Source organism: Carcharodon carcharias, chromosome 8 (genome assembly GCF_017639515.1).
Source record: "Carcharodon carcharias isolate sCarCar2 chromosome 8, sCarCar2.pri, whole genome shotgun sequence".
Classification (NCBI taxonomy): Eukaryota; Metazoa; Chordata; class Chondrichthyes; order Lamniformes; family Lamnidae; genus Carcharodon; species Carcharodon carcharias.
Window position 1 is genome coordinate 46,365,137 of NC_054474.1, and position 17,738 is coordinate 46,382,874.

General features: G+C 44.7%; 1 protein-coding gene across 1 annotated transcript in view; it reads right to left on the reverse strand.

The window, feature by feature from the left end:
* LOC121281187 (short transient receptor potential channel 7) overlaps positions 1-17,738 on the reverse strand; it is a 129,607-nt gene that overhangs the window by 44,854 nt on the left and 67,015 nt on the right. Inside the window, exons 3-4 of the mRNA XM_041193949.1 lie at positions 10,828-10,992; positions 2,869-3,085 (exon numbers count right to left, since the gene is read on the reverse strand). Of these exons, the coding sequence (XP_041049883.1) occupies positions 2,869-3,085; positions 10,828-10,992 (382 nt within the window). The remainder of the gene's footprint in view (positions 1-2,868; positions 3,086-10,827; positions 10,993-17,738) is intronic.

The following is a 17,738-nucleotide window of genomic DNA, read 5'->3' on the forward strand; positions in this document are numbered from 1 at the left end:
GGAGAATTGCATGTAGTTTTGGTCTCCCCATCTAAGAAAGGATATACTTGCCATAGAGGGAGTGCAGCGAAGGCTCACTAGACTGATACCAGGGATGGCAGGACTGTCATATGAGGAGAGATTGGTTCGACTGGGCCTGTATTCATTAGAGTTTAGAAGAATGAGAGGGGATCTGATTGAAACTTATAAAATTCTAACAGAGTTAGACAGACTAGATGCAAGGAGGATGTTTCCCTGGCTGGGGATTCCAGAAGAAGGGGCCACAGTTTCTGGATTTGGGGCAGGCCATTTAGGACTGAGATGAGGAAAGATTTCTTCACTCAGAGAGTGGTCAACCTGTGAAATTCTCTACCACAGAAGGCCTGGTCACTGAGTATATTCAAGAAAGAAATTGATAATTTTTTGGATATTAGGGGCATCAGGGGGTATGGAGAGAAAGCAGGAATATGGCATTGAGATAGAGGATCAGCCATGATCATATTGAATGGCAGAGCAGGCTCGAAGGGCCAATTGACCTACTCCTGCTCCTAGTTTCTATGTTTCTCTATGTTCCTTCTTGTGTAGGTAACCTTGGTTGCCTCTCTTATGCAATGGTGAACACCAACCTGCTATAGCCTGGAATGACCACATGGCATAAAAGTTAAGGGCCATGGTGACCTTGAATGCCAATGCTGTGTTGTGCATGCCTTGGTTCGAGGCTCGAGTTGTGGCTGAAGCTGGTGACTCGATGATAGCCTTCATTGTGAAATGGAGATGTCTGACACCATGCTCCTCAGTGAACTTAAAGTACAAGTATTCCCTGAAGACCCACTGTGGGTATGGAATCTTCCATAGTGCTTGTCTCCTCCTCCTTCTCCATCTGTACAATGGGACAGCTGCAATCGAATTTTTCAGTCACTTTCTGTGCCTTATGTGCAGGTTAGCACCTGGTGTTCTTCCAGTGGATGCCATATTTCTCCATTTGGCTCTCTACTGAACTGAACCTTGTAAGTTAGTTCCTCACCTTAATAAACAGGTATCATAATAGCTACAAATAGGATTGGTCGTATCTTGTGGGTGAGGACAATCACCCTGACACGCTTTTTTTCATGTTGTGTCAAGCAAAGCATGACAAGCTGTGACTTTTAGTACTTTTTAAAACATGTATAGCATGACAGTTAGTTGGATTATAACACACATCTGTACCGTCAAACCTGATGTGAGAGCTTAGTTGAGAGTTAAAGCTTCGTTCGGCACTAATGATCGATCAAATTGTGCACTTCTGTCTGCATATGTAATTACCAATGAATGGGCCCAGACTACCCCATGCAGCCTGACTTGCCTAGCATCACTCTATTGGTCTTCTCTTCTTCCAGACGTATCAAATAAGGGGATTCCCATTAGTTCTAGTAATGTACTGATTAAAAATGCAAAACAACTTGCACCTATTAGCACAAAGGCTCGTGAAAACCTAAGTGCCAGCAAGAACAAAGGGACTAAATGAAGAATGATACAGAAGTGAAAGAAAAAGTATGTTGAGATTTCTTGAACATACCTGGGTGAACACATACAACCAGGCTAACTCAACTGTAGTGTAAAGGGTTAATGTTAAATATGTAAATATATAGTCTGCATCATCAGTGGTGTGAGATCACATGACAATAGAGTTTGCTGAGAGATAATTCTATGTAGAGCCTCGTGCTAAGCCAGTACTGTACATAATGATATTCAATAAAAGGTAAAGTTTAAGCATAGCCTTGCCTCCAGCATTATCTATAAATGCAGACCACAAACAACTTATCTAAGACCCACAATGTGATAACAGACCAATGGCATCTAAGTCATAGCTTTTTAAGTTTGTGCCACTAGCAGGGAACCTCATCCACTGGCTAGGCCAAGTATAAATTTGGGTGCTGGCTTTCCGATGTTATCTGTCCATTTAAATTAAAATAATACAGCTGTTTTTATATATTATCAACACATGTACTAAAAAAGAAAATTATTTGTTAGCGTTATGCTGAATGGACAATCCATATGAACTTTCCATTCCTCCCAGTATGATGAATAAAGAAGATTAATGTTTAATTACAATAGGCCTGAAGTGAACTTGGTACAATCTGGAGAACTTAATGTTGAAGAATAATTTAAATCATTCAACATTTTGCTGGTGGAGTTTATAACCTCAATAGTAACACCAAAGATTATGAGGACTAAATAGGGACAGGCAATTCTCTTGTTATTAAAAAGATCAGTTTCCGAGTTTAATCAATGCGATTTGGCACTGGAATAATGGGAGATAGCCATGGACCGAAGGATAAACTATCAACCTTGACCACCTGTTATAAAGAATTGTGTTCACAGCACAGACTGTAATTCAATCAAGGCACCTAAATGATACGAGAAACCATTAGTGTAAAGCCTGAGCAGTCTACTATGAACGTCACTTAAGCAGCACAACTAAATTATAGCTCTTAACTAGCATCCAGCTATTTGTCAATTTATATAATTCAGCTGAATACATTTAGCATGACCTTAATTTTGTTGCCATTTTACACTGGCTGTCCTGAGTGGGAGGCTGTGAAACTTAGATAACATGGCATAAGGCCTGAAGGAGTACAATATCATGTGAAAAGTCAACACAATTTTACTGGATTATATAGTAATTTTGTATTTTGATTTAATATTTTGTGTTGATTTAGATACCATGTATCTTGCTCAGTTTTCTTGCAATGCTAATACAGGTCTGAATGAATGAATGCGTCTGTCACTTGTACTATATACATAGTAACAATGAATGCGCACAAGGAAAATTAAATGTAAAAACTGTCTGGAAATATTTTAAACATGGTAATTTGCATTTTTCATTTAAAGATAAATGCAGGTCCTTACCTAGTATCCATTTCATTATTAATAATTCAGTCCATGTAAATTTAGTCGTTTTCACTCTGAAGATCTGCTTTGGACTATCTGTGATAGTTTCATTGGGCAAAGTCTTTACACCTTCAAATCTGTCTGATGCATTTAACACCAGTAGTCCTAGAAAGATGGTGAATGAAACTGCGTGTGCTACAAACTTCATAAACGGACTTCTTAAAATTTGTCCCAGCTGAAAACATAGAAGCATCAAGAATGTAAGATAGTAGGCATAGAAGATAGAATTCTTTGAAATAACTTGTGAACGTGATTTCAATGATAATTGCCATTCAAACGACCCTTCCTTCCTCTTTTGGCTTTTCACATGTGACGTGATGTCAGCACAATGCTGGTTGATCACCTTCATGTCAATCATCATTTTTGTTTTGGATTTGGTGAGTGGTTTTCCAGCTGGATGCTCTTCCTGCCGTCAACCCACCCCCATTTATTCAGGTTGGGGACTGACACACATGCATGCTGGCTTGCCTGCACCAGTGGTTGGGTCCTTTCGTAGTCACCAAGCTCTGGACTAGGACCTGAACCCCGGCAGGAGGGCTACTCACTGAGCCACTGCCGTTCCCTTGCTGACATTTGAACCATACTAGTTACCACTTACATATTAGAGAAATTAGACATGCAAGAGAAACAGCAAGATGGATTTTTCATTGTTTTGCAATGGAAATTAGTTTTACCCCTTCACAGAGATAAAAAAGCTAAAACGGTGAAAAGAATGCCATGAGAAAGCAATACATGCTTCCTATTATCAGGTGTTGAATTATTTTCAAGTGCTGCACAGGGCAGTAAGCCAGTTGGTAGGGAGGGGTTTCAGGGACAAAGAGAAGGACTTGGTTTTTTGTGGGACCTGCAGAAACACTTTTGCACAAAGATGCACAAGGTCCCCACCAGACTTTCAAATACCAGTCGCTTGGGCTTCAGACAAGAAACAGGCAGCAATTGGAGAATCTTTATTTGTTTTTATCTTGCGTTAAAGTGCTGAAATTGAACAAAAGAGAGCTAATTTATTACTTAAGAGAAAAAAAGGGAATAGATGAAAGAGATAAAGACTGGATCACTAAAAATGTCATAGCATAGAGAAAATCTATCAAGAAATAACTTCACCTTGTAAAAAGAAAATCAACAGTTTTGATTTATTTTAATAATGCAAAGAGCAGCTGGACAGGGAAACCAATCAATTTAAAATTGAATATCAGAATCTATGTCCAGGTCCATCAGTTTGTTGGTCTGTATGCTAAATTTGAGCTCCAGACAGACATTGCCATGTCAAACTACGTCACTAACAATTATGTTCTTTTTCTTTGTATTTTCCATGAATTAAGAAGCACCCTTTCAAAAGATTTAGGGCGGAATTTTATGGCTAATGTGCGGGTGGCGGAGCCCTCACGTCAGTGCTTAAAATGTCGTGCGCTGTCGTTGGGCGAGCGTTCCGACGTCAGCGCGCGGCATCGTGATATTTAGTTGGGCGGGTGCGCTATGAAGCGCGATGCACGCTCGCCATTAATTAAAGGCCTTGTTGAGGCCCTTAACTCAGCAACTGAAGCCGATTTTGAGGAGCCCGTGCGATCTTCGCCTCGGCGCACGGGCCCAACGGGCAGGCGGGTAACTGATTTTTTAACAAACCTCATCCACGGGCAGGATATGTGGGCTCAGAGGGTTTGTTAATGTTTATCTGAAGTATTTAATGCAGAAAGTGTTCTAAACTTGCCTGTGTGATTGTTACCAGTTCAGATCGATTTCCAATAGCTTTCTCTGTACTTTGAAGCTTCAGCTCAGCAGTCTGCAGACAGTAATCTTTATCGGGCCTGCAGCTTTCTGGAGGCCTCCATTTAGCCTGGGTATGGGTTCTGACATCTCCACTGGAAGCAGCTCCTCTGAGGAGGAAGGGAGGGATAGAATAAGGAGGAGGCCAGGAGTGGACAATCAGCCTCCAGGGGAGCCACCTTTGGGATGCCAGGCGTAGGCACAAGGGGGGCAGGGCCAAGAGGTTGTCCAAGGTGGAAGGGGCCTCAGAAGACTCCACTATCCTGTTGCCAGGGTTTACAGGCGGTGAAGCAGCTACCTCAGTATGACTGAGGTGCACTGCTGAATGAGGCTCCGACTCTCAAGGGGGACAGTGAACTATATCTGTTGGATGATTGCCCCTGAGATCTTCCCTAACTGTGTGGGTGGGCACCCCATGCCAGCGGCTCTGAAGGTCACAGTTGCCCTCCACTTCTATACCACTAGCTCCTTCCAGGGCTCGGTGGGTGATCTTTGCGGTGTCTCCCAATCAGCTGTCCACACTTGTGTCAAACAGGTTAAAGACACTCTGTTCAGACGGGCATTGACCTTCATCCACTTCCGCTGCGACCAGCCAAGTCAGGCACAGGGAGCCAGAGGCTTTGCGGCCATTGTTGGCTTCCCCCACATCCAGGCTGCAATAGACTGTACACATGTGGCCATCAAGGCACCAGCAGGTGAGCCCGGTGCCTTCGTCAACAGGATGGGCTTCCACTTCATGAACGTGCAGATAGTGTGTGATCACAGGATGCTGATTCTGCAAGTTTGTGCAAGGTACCAGGCAGCTCCCACGAAGCCTACATTCTCAGACACTCCCAGGTGCTGGGGCTCTTCAGTGCTCCAGCCTGGCTGGATGGATGGCTGCTGGGTGACAAGGGCTATCTGCTGCGAAGGTAGCTCATGACGCCTCTCCGCCATCCAAGAACAGAAGCTGAGCAGCGGTACAATAGGAGCCAGGGTACCACAAGGGCTGTGGTGGAGAGAGGCATCAGTCTTCTCAAGATGCGCTTCTGTTGCCTGGACTGCTCAGGGGTTGCACGCCAGACCCCCCAGATCGCGTCTCTGTGATAGTGGTAGCATGCTGCGCTCTGCACAATCTTGCGCTGGAAAGGGGGGATGCAATTGACGATGAAGACCTTGACACAGTTGTTGAGGCTGCACATGATGAATCCAGCAGTGGCTCAGAGGATGAGGAAGCACAGGGCAATGGTGAGGGGTAGCATGCTGACCCGCTACTACACCAAGGAGGCAGGGACATTCGGGACACTTTAATCTAATGAACCTTCAGCTAGCTCCACACACATGGATCTGCAGGACCAGCATTGCCTGGCACTTCCACATGTGGCACTTAGGTGCTACATCTTCCACCTCATCAGCTGCAACTAAGGGCTTAGTACAGAAACATCAATATCCACTCAAACACTCATGGTATGTCTGTGAAACATACAAATGCAGCACAAGGGAAACATCCTCAGCCATGGTCACAAATGTGGACTTTATTGCCACCAAAATAAACAACAAATGTCACTCTGAAGTACATAATGATATATTCCCTAATCAACACAAAATCACCAGAGACAAACCCGTGGAGTGCCTAACGTGCCTTATGCTTTTGTTTGCGGGTGCTACATCTTGCTACGTCGTCCCATTGCTCAGAGTGGCTTGTGAGACAGCCTGCTGACTCTGCTGTCCTGCTGGCGTCGATGACATTGGCGGGCGTCCTCTGGCCCGTGGAACCTGTGATGGCCCTGCCTGGGAGGGAGTGGCCAGTTCCAGAACTGACACCTCCCCAGTTGTTGCAGCCTCAACGGATACAACGGTCACTGGCAGAGGAGCAGAGGAGCTGCTACTCTCATCTGGAGCGACCTGAGAGGAGCTCGCAGCAATAACAGGTAGCTGCTGCGCCGATGTGAGGTCACATTGGACCTCTCTGCTCACCGCAGATGGATGGGCACCGAGCTGGGACACTTGGTGCCCAGAACATCTCCCAGATTGCGAATGACCTCCTGTGGCCATTAGCTCTGTGAGGGCTTGCAGGTCAAAGCGTAACCCAATCAGAAGATTCTCAATCCGACTGAAGCCCCTCTACACGAGAGTCGCCAATCTTTCAATGGAGGAAGCCTGAAGCTCTGTCCTGAGGTCACTGACACTCTGTCTGGATTCCTACACCACAGAGACCAAGTGAAGCACACCCTCATGCAACCCTGCCAGATGCTCCCATGCACCCTGCCACTTGTCCTGCAGCTGCTGCATGGCTGACATCTCCAGAGGCACATCATCACTGCCGGACTCAGCAAGTGCTTGGTCCCCTGCAGTCCTCCAGCTGCTGGCACCATCAGCACTCTCTGTCCATGCCATCTCCTCCAGCGATTGTGAAGTGCCCTCTCCACTGTGCCCCGGGACATTAGCCAACATCATAATCCCCACCGATGTGGTAGTCGCTGCGCTGGTGCCTGGCTCGCTGAAAGGATGTGACGCAAGTTGCAAGTGTTGGCCCTCAGGTGTGGAGGGGGGGCTCTGGATGTGTTGGAGGTGGCCATGTGGTGGTGATGCTGAAATTAACAACAGGACAGTGCATCAGTTAGCGTTCGGTCAGTAACACCTTTCATCCCTTTCCCCCCAAGCCTCATAAGTCGCTCACCCTTGAAGAACCTAAGGAGACGAACATTGCTGGGGTGGTAAATAGTCAAGAGGAGGCCCCAACATTACATGCGCATACAGACAGGCTGGTCAGATGGCCTAAGGAATACCACATGGAATGTTATGTGGATAAGTGTGCGGTTAAGCACTTGGGCAAGACAAGCAAGGTACGGGAATATATAGGACCGTGGGAAGTCACGACGATTACAGGGACCTTCCTGGGCAGACCTGTTAATGTAGCAGAACAGGAACATAGGGCGTTTAAAAAGGTCAAAGCCAGACTTGCCTTTATTAGCCAAAGAATAGAATGTAGGAAAAGGGAGGTCACGTTGCAAGTGCAGAAAACGCTGTCGAGGCCACATCTGCACTTCTGCGTACAGTTGTGACCTGCGCTTCATGGGAGGGATGGCATTGGAGTGGGGAAAGTGCAGAGATTCCTGACCTGGATGCATGCTGGCCTGGAGAGTTGGAGTGTTGAGGAAACATTGCAAACACTTGCGACATTTGCCATGGAGCACAGGAGATGACAGGTCACATTATTGACCTTCATATCATTATGAGGGGTATAGAATGGGTGGACAGAAGGCAACGTTTGCCCTTGATGCAGGGATGACTAACATAGTGGCATTTATTTAAGTTGAGTGCCATGAGGTTGACAGGTGATGTGCTGAGGACCTTTTGGACAGAGTAATGTGGATTGCACTGGCTGAAAGGGTGGTGGAGGTACAAACCCTCCTAAGATGCAATAAGCATTTGGATGTGCAGCAGTGATGCCATGGCATGTTAGGCCATGGGGATAGTGGTCACAAATGGGATAAGGTGACTTTGGAAGGTGCTAGAGACGCGCGTCCTCAAGGGGCCAAGGAACCTTTGTGTATGACCGACACCTCTGACTGTATCAGTCTGTGAATGAGCAGTGTTGATGCAGTAACGATTGCAGCAATCATCAGTGCTTTGGATGGTGGGGAGGCAGAGTGAATGGGACTGTGGCCCTCAAGTACCTGGCTGCTGCACCCCAGCCTTGCCAACACCTGCTGACCTGGCCTCCAGTGGCTCCTGTCCACATTACTGGTGATCAGTCCCCAGAAGTTAGTACGGCTGCTCCCAACCCCCTCCCCCAAGGGCCACCTTGGACACATTCAGCATCCATCACTTTGAATAACACACGGGCCTTAGCGCCCATGGCAAGAAGGCGCAACTAGGTGCGGCACGAGGCCAGCAGATGGTGCTTGGCCATGACACCTTGAGGCTCCCCTTCCACTATTTTCATCAATAAGACGTGTGTTGGAGTTCTGAGTGTGTGTCTAGATGCCTCCCCTACAGGTTGCCCCCAGACTACTCAAATGCGACAAACACCAACACATGCTGCGGGGAGAACCCATTTTCTCCTCAACCACTAAGGCTGATGAAAGCATGGTCACGATCTGTTTGCCCACCCAGCGTGCGCCAAATGCCCAATGCAGTAATGGCACTAACACATGGGGGGAGGGGGCCTCAAAGGCTAAGGCGGCCTGTTGGGTAAAATGGCCAAGGCTGACATGGTACTCACCCTTTCAGAGCGCAACAAATCATCGAAGCGCTTGCGGTACTGGGTTCCTGTGCGTCGCACAGCATCTTGAGAACTAACAGCCTCCATCACCTCTTGCCACGCCTGCCTGGTCATGTGGGGGGACCTCCTCCTCCCATCCTCCGGAAACAACATCTCCTGATGGTTTGACACCTCTTTTAGGAGGACAGCAAGGCAGGCATCGGAGAACCAATGGGCACAGTGGCCCCCTGCTAGCCTACCCTGCAGTCTGCTCCCCTCCTCCTCCTTTGCCCTCACTTCTTCTGGTGCCCGGTCGCTGGCCATGGTCAACAGCCTTAAAGAGGCTGCCTGGCCGTTCTTGATACAGACTGCCGGTTCCCCATTGGAACCGGCAGTGTGAACACGCCCGCCACTGATTTAATTTTCCCACTGAACACGGGAGTCTGAAACACGCTGGGCGGGCCTTAACTGGCCAGCCTGCGCAAAATGGCGGCGCAGCCCATTTTGGCTGCGGGGATTGGCTCCCCACCCGCTGCCGATTCGGTCGGGCCCACCTGCCCGACAAACGCAAAATCAGCCATTAGAGTTTTGCAATTGTTGTGCTCTGTTGGCAGTTTATTTAATAAATCTATAAAGGTGAGGAAATTGTTCCTCAATTCAGATTAGCTCACGGCTTCTTATTTTTTAACTGAGTCTTTTTTTGCTCTTGCTCCCCATGTTTTGCTTACATTTTGAGCAGGAATATTCCAAGTTGACACAAGCCACAATTAAAGTTGAGACAAGGCCAGAGTCAATATTTATTTTATTCTTGAATGTGGGCAACATTGGCAAGGCACCATTTTTTTGGCTGCCCTGGGTAGCTCCTGTTTTGTTTGAGTGGCTTACTTAAAAGAGATAGTCAGGTGTTGGAATGGGGTTGTGTGTTGGCTATTTCAGATAGGGAAGGCATTGTTGAACCAACTGGGTTCTTACAAGAACCCAGCAGTTTTCTTGGTCAGTTTTCTGGTAGCTGAGTGCAGATTGACAAATGGGATTTGAACTAATGATCTTTGAATTGCAAGTCCAGTACAGTACCGTAATGATCATGGGTCCTGCCCTTCAAGCATTGTTTACTCAGAGATCTTTTTCCTAGGTCTTTGGGTTGTAATATGTTATAATATGCTTCTTAAATTGACTTTTTAACACTTATCTTTTCCTCATTAATTAAATGATCAAAATGAAACCATTTTAATGAAACTGCTATGATAATTATTTGGACAATGTCCAGGCAGTGAGGGGGAACGAATGGTTAATTGGAAACCTTGGGGGGAGGGGCGGGGAACTGAAGCCTGTGAGGGAGATCAGAGGACTTGGGCGAGGTTGGAGGATTTGTGGGGGAAAATGGGAGAGGGGGTATCAGAAATCTCAGCCGGGGAAGACCGGAGACATTTGGTGGGGTGGGGTGGTGGGATTGGAGGGTATGTTGGAGGCCTCATAGGGTGTGAGTTGGAAGAGTTTGGGGGAGTGTGTCCGATCATGGGTGGTTGGCTAGGTGGGCACACTGAATCTAGTAGGTAGGTGGTAAAGCTCCTAAACCTGCAGTCCATCACCTCAGTTTAGCTGTGGGTTTCCTGAAGCCCAGGAAATTCAGCCATGCCACATTAAATTTCAATTGGTGAATATAAATGAGTTATGGAGCCTCATTATAATATTTCAACTGCCTCCGTGGAGTGTTAAAACCAGAAGTAGTTGGGTTGGTATTAGGATTCTGACTTTTAACATTTTAACCTACCTGCCCCCTGCCCCCCAACTCCACCACACCTGACTGAAACCTGCCCATTTTTTTGGGAATAAAATTTCCTCATTGTAGGTAACTGAGTATGCACAAATTTCAAAAAGAAAGAAGCCCTACTTAAAAATCTACACATGAATTGATTGCACAAATCAATTTAACAGCTCTTAAAATAAACGTTTGAAAGAAAAATCTGTACCTTGCTGCATGGGGCAAACCAGTATCCGATTGCAAGGAATGGAAGGCCTAGGGTGACCCCAAACACAGCCAGACACTTCACAGCTATTGACCGCTGACGTAAGCCTGAGAGATTTTCATACCAAATTGTAAGCAATTGCTGCTGGCAGTTAGGATGAGCAACAAACTAATGGGAATAAAATAAATATTTCAGTCAGTGTCATGCCTTGAATGCATTAGGCAGGGCTTCTGGGAGAAAAAACAGCATTTCAAAGAACGTAGCTTGAATCAGATCAGTAAATGCGTTTTCCTATCTCCTTTAGAAAACAATCTAGCAAGCTGTTCCCACTGTTGCCATAACTTCATTAGAGATATAGCGAAAGCCCCATTTTTGTGCATGAAAGGAATTTTAAACCCACTTACACTCAGTGCCAGTAGGCTTTGTTTTCATTCAGATTGGCACATACACTGAATCACAATACAGTGTTGAGGTGAAAACGTCGAACTTCTAATGCAGCCACCAAACAACAGAACAATGCAATGAGACAATATGGCCATGCCCACGAGGGAACCAGGGCTCCCAGCCACCAGAGGGTAATAACCTATAGAGGCACAAATTACAGCAGAGGAGCAACAGCAGCTCTGAGGAGGTTCCTGAATTTTTCAAAAAATTAACAACAGAGCAAAGTCATGAAGAAAAAGAATGTAATACATATTTCAAATACTATTAAAAGTCTAATGTTTGTATGAATTATATTTTTGCCTCAATGTCAATAGCAAAGTCAAGGTAAATATAATGAAAAGGTAAATAATTGAAAAACCATTTAAAAGAGACCCAGCCAAAATTTTATTATGGGGTGGTAAAGGGCTCAAAAGCTGAAGACGATTGTGCCTTGACTGTTTGCAAGACCTCTGGCCGCATTTTACGGGGGTCAAGCAATTAATAATTTGCAGCCTGGACTTCTGTCCTTCTAAAGGATGGCCACCTCTCCCAGGAGCTGCATCCATGAGGAATGGCAGCTCAGCTGTCTGAACAGTGCCACCAGGAATGGTGGCCACTGCTGGAACTGCACCTGGAAGAAGAGGACGCCGTGGAAAGATGTTTCCTTCCCAACCAGTAGAGGGTCTGGCAAAGGTCAGGGAGGGGGTTGGGTGCTGGGGAAAGTTAGGCAGGCCTTGGTAAATGGTGGTGGGGAGGGGGAGGGTGGGTGCGACGGGGAATGTGTGAGGGCAGGCAATGTCATTGCCACTGGTGGGCCCCTCTGTAGCCCAAAAAATGCCTGAAAAGGAGGGCCTCCCCTGAGTCCACGGGGAGACTTCTCACGAGGTGAAGAGCCTAGCCGCTGCTGGTAAAATGCCAGTGGTGTTGGGAAGAGGCCCTTAATTGGCCACATAGTGACTCAGTTGGCCTCTAGGCAGGAGGCCTGTTCTCCACCTTGTCTGCTTCTGGTAAAATGGCATGGCAGCAGGAATGTAGCAGGCACTCCCCCCCACCTTCTCTTGCCATTTTCCATGCTTCCCCACCTCCCAATCCATCACCAGAGGGCTGGTGAAACCCAGCTCACTGTGGTGTGGGACCTCCAACTTCAACACTTCAGTTAAAAGGAGAAGTTGGCAGTCGACCCAGTATCACCTGTTCTGCACTCATAGAAGAAAATAAAATACCTCTTTATTTCAACCTGTGAAAAGTTGCATTACCTGTATAGCCTGAAAAGTACTGTGAGCCATGCTATTGTATAATAATTACCATTAACTTTTATATTAAATGTATTCAAGCCTCAGCTAAAATAGCAAAGAGGAGAATTTGACATAATGTTGTTCAAGGTAATTTCCATATTCATATTTGTGTGCGTGCTACACACTTGTTTCAAAGCTGCAATTTCTGATGATTCTTATTTAGGAATAGAACCATGGGGAGAATTTTCCCAGTCCAATGGAGGCGGATTTGGGGACAGGGGGTGGGGGATTTGGAAACTTGCAAAAATGTTATTGGACCAGTATCCCAAGGTGCTTCTGCCTCCTTCCATCTTTCCCAGGGGCAGGTAGGGAGTGAACTTGGGAATTCCATGACTGAGGCAAAAATGCAATTAAAGTTGTTAAGCAATTAAGGGGAATTTTGGACATCAATTTTCTCTTTCCCAACAAGAGATCAGTTCCACCCAGTGTCTGCAACTTTGCAGGCTGGAGAAGGTGACAGCACAGTGGGAGGGACTGCTTCAATGTAACTGACAAGCTGTGAAGGCTTTGATCAATTACACAGAAGATCTGTGGACATGGCCAGATGAAAGGCTGCTTTGCAAAGCACTCCTTCTGTCAGTGTTCTATCACTCCATGACAGGTAATTTCCAGCTCCTTGGAAGGGACTTCACCTGACCAGCACCTCACCCACCTTCACCTTCACCTGCACTTTGCCGCTGCCAGCCTTCAAAGCAGCTTATGTTTATACACCTTTGACCTGTGCTGAGGGGCTTTCCACTGCTACATGGTCCAGCTGCAGTAGGAGCAACACCAGCAGAAGCACCATCTATCTCCCACTCAGCCACACATTCCTCTGCAGGGAAGACAGGATGGCCATCGAGATGGAAGGAGGTGAGACCCTCATTTAGGAGTCATCAGGTAGAGGATCAGCTCTCCTGACATGTCTGAGCACCAATGCCTCAGGGCTCAGGCTCTCGTGGCAAGTCACAAAGTCACAGCTGACATCTACCGCCTCATGGTGCCAGAATGCCTTCCCAGTGCACCAGGTGGGCATGCGTTGTCAGCGAAATGACCGGGATAGGAGGAGTGCACAGTTGATCTAGCCTCACTACACTACAGGTCACAACATTAGTTCATCTGTTCAATCACCAAAATGGCCAATTATTTGCCTTCATTACTGTTACCCAGAATAAAAGAGACTTTAACTAGGCTTCTTTCAAAAAGCAACAAACTTATTAGTTTATTATAAAACCGGTCTTGTCGAATAGAAAGGCAAAGTTTATCAACACGCAGTATGGAATATAAAATCATACTAATTACTCTTTCAAGAAAGCCAAGTCTCTCTCTCTCTATCTCACACACAGACACACACAGGCACAGATAGACATACACAGACAAACACAGACACAAAGACAGACATACACACACACACAGACAAACACACACACGGACAGACAGACATGCACAGGCAGACACACACACACAGATATACACACACAGACACACACATGCACAGACAGACACACACAAACAGACATACAAACACACACACACAGACACACGCATACACACATATAAAATGAAATAAAAATAAAAAAGGAGGAACTCTGCCAAAAGTTAAAAGTCAATGGTTCAAAGGCAAAGGATAGATGGTGGAGTCATTGAAATGGTGTCCGGGTTATATGGTTAGTCACTCAACACTGATCCACGAAACAATCAGTGACTCTGGCACTGTTTTTTAGGCGGACTCAAGGAATACGTGCTAACCCAGCACGTGGCAACTAAGGTGCAGCTTATATTCACATCCAGCTGTGGACTGGCTCTGAACTGCAGAAAGGCTGCTGTCTTCCTTCTCAAGCATTTAGCCCTTCTGTTCTCAAAGCAAAATCAAAACCCACTTTTTTTAAAAAACAGTTCCAGGCATGTTTTTTTTCAGAGCCATAAAACCCATGGGACCCCCTTTGTACACAGTCCACCAGGGTCAAGAGTTTACAGTTCTTTTACTACTGCTTAATTACTCTTTCTTGTAAAAGAATGCTTTTTCTAGGAATAGTGATCAGAGTCCTACATTAACCCTTTAAGGGATAGGATCTTGTAAAATACAAATTCTTCCTGAATGTCCTTAGTCCTTGAAGATTAACTATTTTCTGTGATTAAAGTGTTTTTGACATCAGTGGTATCCCCCTCCCCACTTCTCTTCACCATTCATCTCTGCGTCTCACTAGATTGTATACTCTCTTCTCCTGCAAGAAGAGAAGTTAGGGAAGAGTGAATGTGGGGTGGGTTGGGGTGGGGGTGCTGGGGTGTGAAGGGCTCATGTGAGAGATGTGGTGAATCAAAGGGAAGAATGAGGTCATTGAGCAGGGTAGTGATTTAGGTCATGATAACCTGTTGTGTTAGGAAGGGACAGGGTGTACAAACTTAAGGGTGCACCAGCAGATAAGGTCAGAGATTGCAAAAATGGTAAAAAGAGAGAATTAAAGGCTCAGTATATGAATGTGCGCAACATTCATAACAAAATGGATGAATTGTTAACACAGATAGAAATAAATGTGTATGACTTGATAGCCATTCCAGAGACATTGTTACAAGGTGACCTGAATATTGAAGGGTATTTTGCATCTTGAAAAGACAGGAAGCTAGGGGAAAGGGTGGTTGGGCAGCTCCGTTAATTTAGGATGTCATTAGTACATTTGTGAGAGATGACCTTAGCTTGAAAGAGCAAATGTAGAATCGGTTTGGGTGGAGATAAGAAATAGCAAAGGTAAGAGGTCCCTTATGGGAGTAGTTTTGGGGCCCCCTAACAGTAGCTACATCGTAGGATAGAGCATATAGAAAGAAATAAATGGGGCACGTAAGAAAGGCATCACAGTAATCATGGGTTACTTTAATCTACATGTAGATTGGGCGAATCAGATTGACAAAAATAGCCTGGAAAATGAGTTTGTTGAGTGTATTCAGGACAAGTTCTTAGAGCAGTAATTCTAGAGCCAACCAGGGAGCAGGCTATTCTAGACCTGGCAATGTGCAATGAGACAGAATTAATCAATAACCTCATGGCAAAGGTGTCTCTAGGCAACAGTGTTCAAACATAATAGAATTTCACGTTCAATTTGAAGGGGAGATGTGTGGGTCTAAGACTAGTGTTTTAAATCTAAATAAAGGTAATTACAAGGATATGAAGGCAGAGCTAGCTAAAGTGAACTGGGAAACAAGCTAGAAGGTAGGATAGTAGAAATGCAGTGGCAGACTTTGAAGGAGATATTTAATAACTTAATAAAGATTTATCCCAGTAAGAAAGAAAGACTCTTTGAAAAGGATGCATCATCCATGGCCAAATAAGGAAGTTAAATATTGTATTAAATTGAAAGAAACACTGTATAAATTTGCAGAGATTAGTAGTAGATCAGAAGATTGGACAGATTTTAAGAACCTGCAAAGAATGACTGAAAAGATAATAAAGAGGGAGAAAGTAAAGTATGAGAGAAACCCAGAGAAAAAGGTATTTAAAGAGGAAAGAATTAACTAAAGCAAGTAAAGTTTTACATTACTTAGTAAAGCTTTATTGACTAAAGCTAAAGTCAGTTCCATAGAAGAGTCATATGGGACTCAAAACATTAACTCTTTTACTCTCTCCACAAATGCTGCCAGACTTGGTGAGATTTTCAAGCACTTTGTGTTTTTATTTTATAACTAAAACAAGTGTTGGCTTTCTAGAGAGCAAGCCTAGGGAGCTGATAATGGAAAACAAGAAAATGGAAGATGCATTGAACAGGTATTTTGTTCAGGTGAAAGGAGGGAGGGGTTTAAAATAATCACCATCAGCAGGGACAAGGTGCTGGGAAAATGATCAGACCTAAAGGCTGACAAGTCCCCAGGCCCAGATGGTCTGCACCTTATGGTCTTAAAAGAAGTGGCTGCAAAGATAGTAGAGGCATTGGTTAAAATCTTCCAAAATTCCTTAGGTTCTGGAAAGATTCCAGTGGATTGGAAAATAGCAAATGAAACACCTTTATTCAAGGAAGGAGGGTGACAGAAAGCAGTAAACTATAGGCCAATTAGCTTAACATTCATCTGGATTACTAGACTAGTGACAATACAACGACACCACCGCCTCCCCTACTGCACACTGTTATGCTTTCTGCAAAAGAAATAATTAATCTCTTATGCTTACATTTATTTGTAATCAATAAGCAAACAATTTTCTAAAGTCACAGCTTTGAAATATCTCTATTAAACCTTCTGGAAATGAAAGGCAGATTAAACTGAAGACATTGCTTATATTGGATAATAAAGTGATATAAGGGAACTGAAAATGTTCCACTTTACATTGAATTACTTGCTTATTACTCTTTCCTTGTGTCTCAAAGCTTATTAAAGGGCTATCATTGCAACATGGTAGCTGAGATTGAGAACTGAGCAGCACAGTGGATTAAACTTGCATTGTACCATTAGTGCTCTTTGAATTGTGGCACAATGGTACTCCATTTGCCTGAAACTTCTGTATGGACGATAATCTAATAGCACCAGTCATTTCTATCCAAACTCATATTTCCATGCAGTTGAAAGCCTGAAAGATATTTCTGTGGTTTCGAGACAAAACTTTACATGTTTGTAGAACTTTAAAAATGTTCACATTAATTCTTCAAGTATCTCTGATAAAATTTGCATCCTGACATGTTCTCCATCCCCCTCCTTTAATTTATTTTCTTTAATAACCCCATGCCACATTGATTAAGAGGGCAGACAAGCTATTTGTTTCCAGGCATAGGTGGGAAGGCAAGTGGTGAGGATGACACAAGGAGTCTACACAAGGATATAGACAAGTTAAGTGAGTGGGCAAAAACTTGGCAAATGGAACATAACTTGTGAAAATGTGAGGTTATTCACTTTGGCAGGAAGAATAGAGGAGCTGAATATTATTTAAATGGAGAAAGACTGCAGAAAGCTGTGGCACAGAGGGAGTTGAGGGTCCTTGTGCATGAATCACAAAAAGCTAGCATATAAGTTCAGCAGGTAATAGGGAAGGCAAATAGAATGTTGGCCTTTATTTCAAAGGGAATGGAGTATAAAAATAGGGAAGTCTTGTTAAAACTATACAAGGCACTATTTAGACCACACCTAGAATACTGTGAACAGTTTTGATCCCATTATCTAAGGAAAGATATATTGGCATTGGATGCAGTCCAGAGAAGGTTCAGTAGGTTGGTCCCAGGGATGAAGGGATTTTCTTAT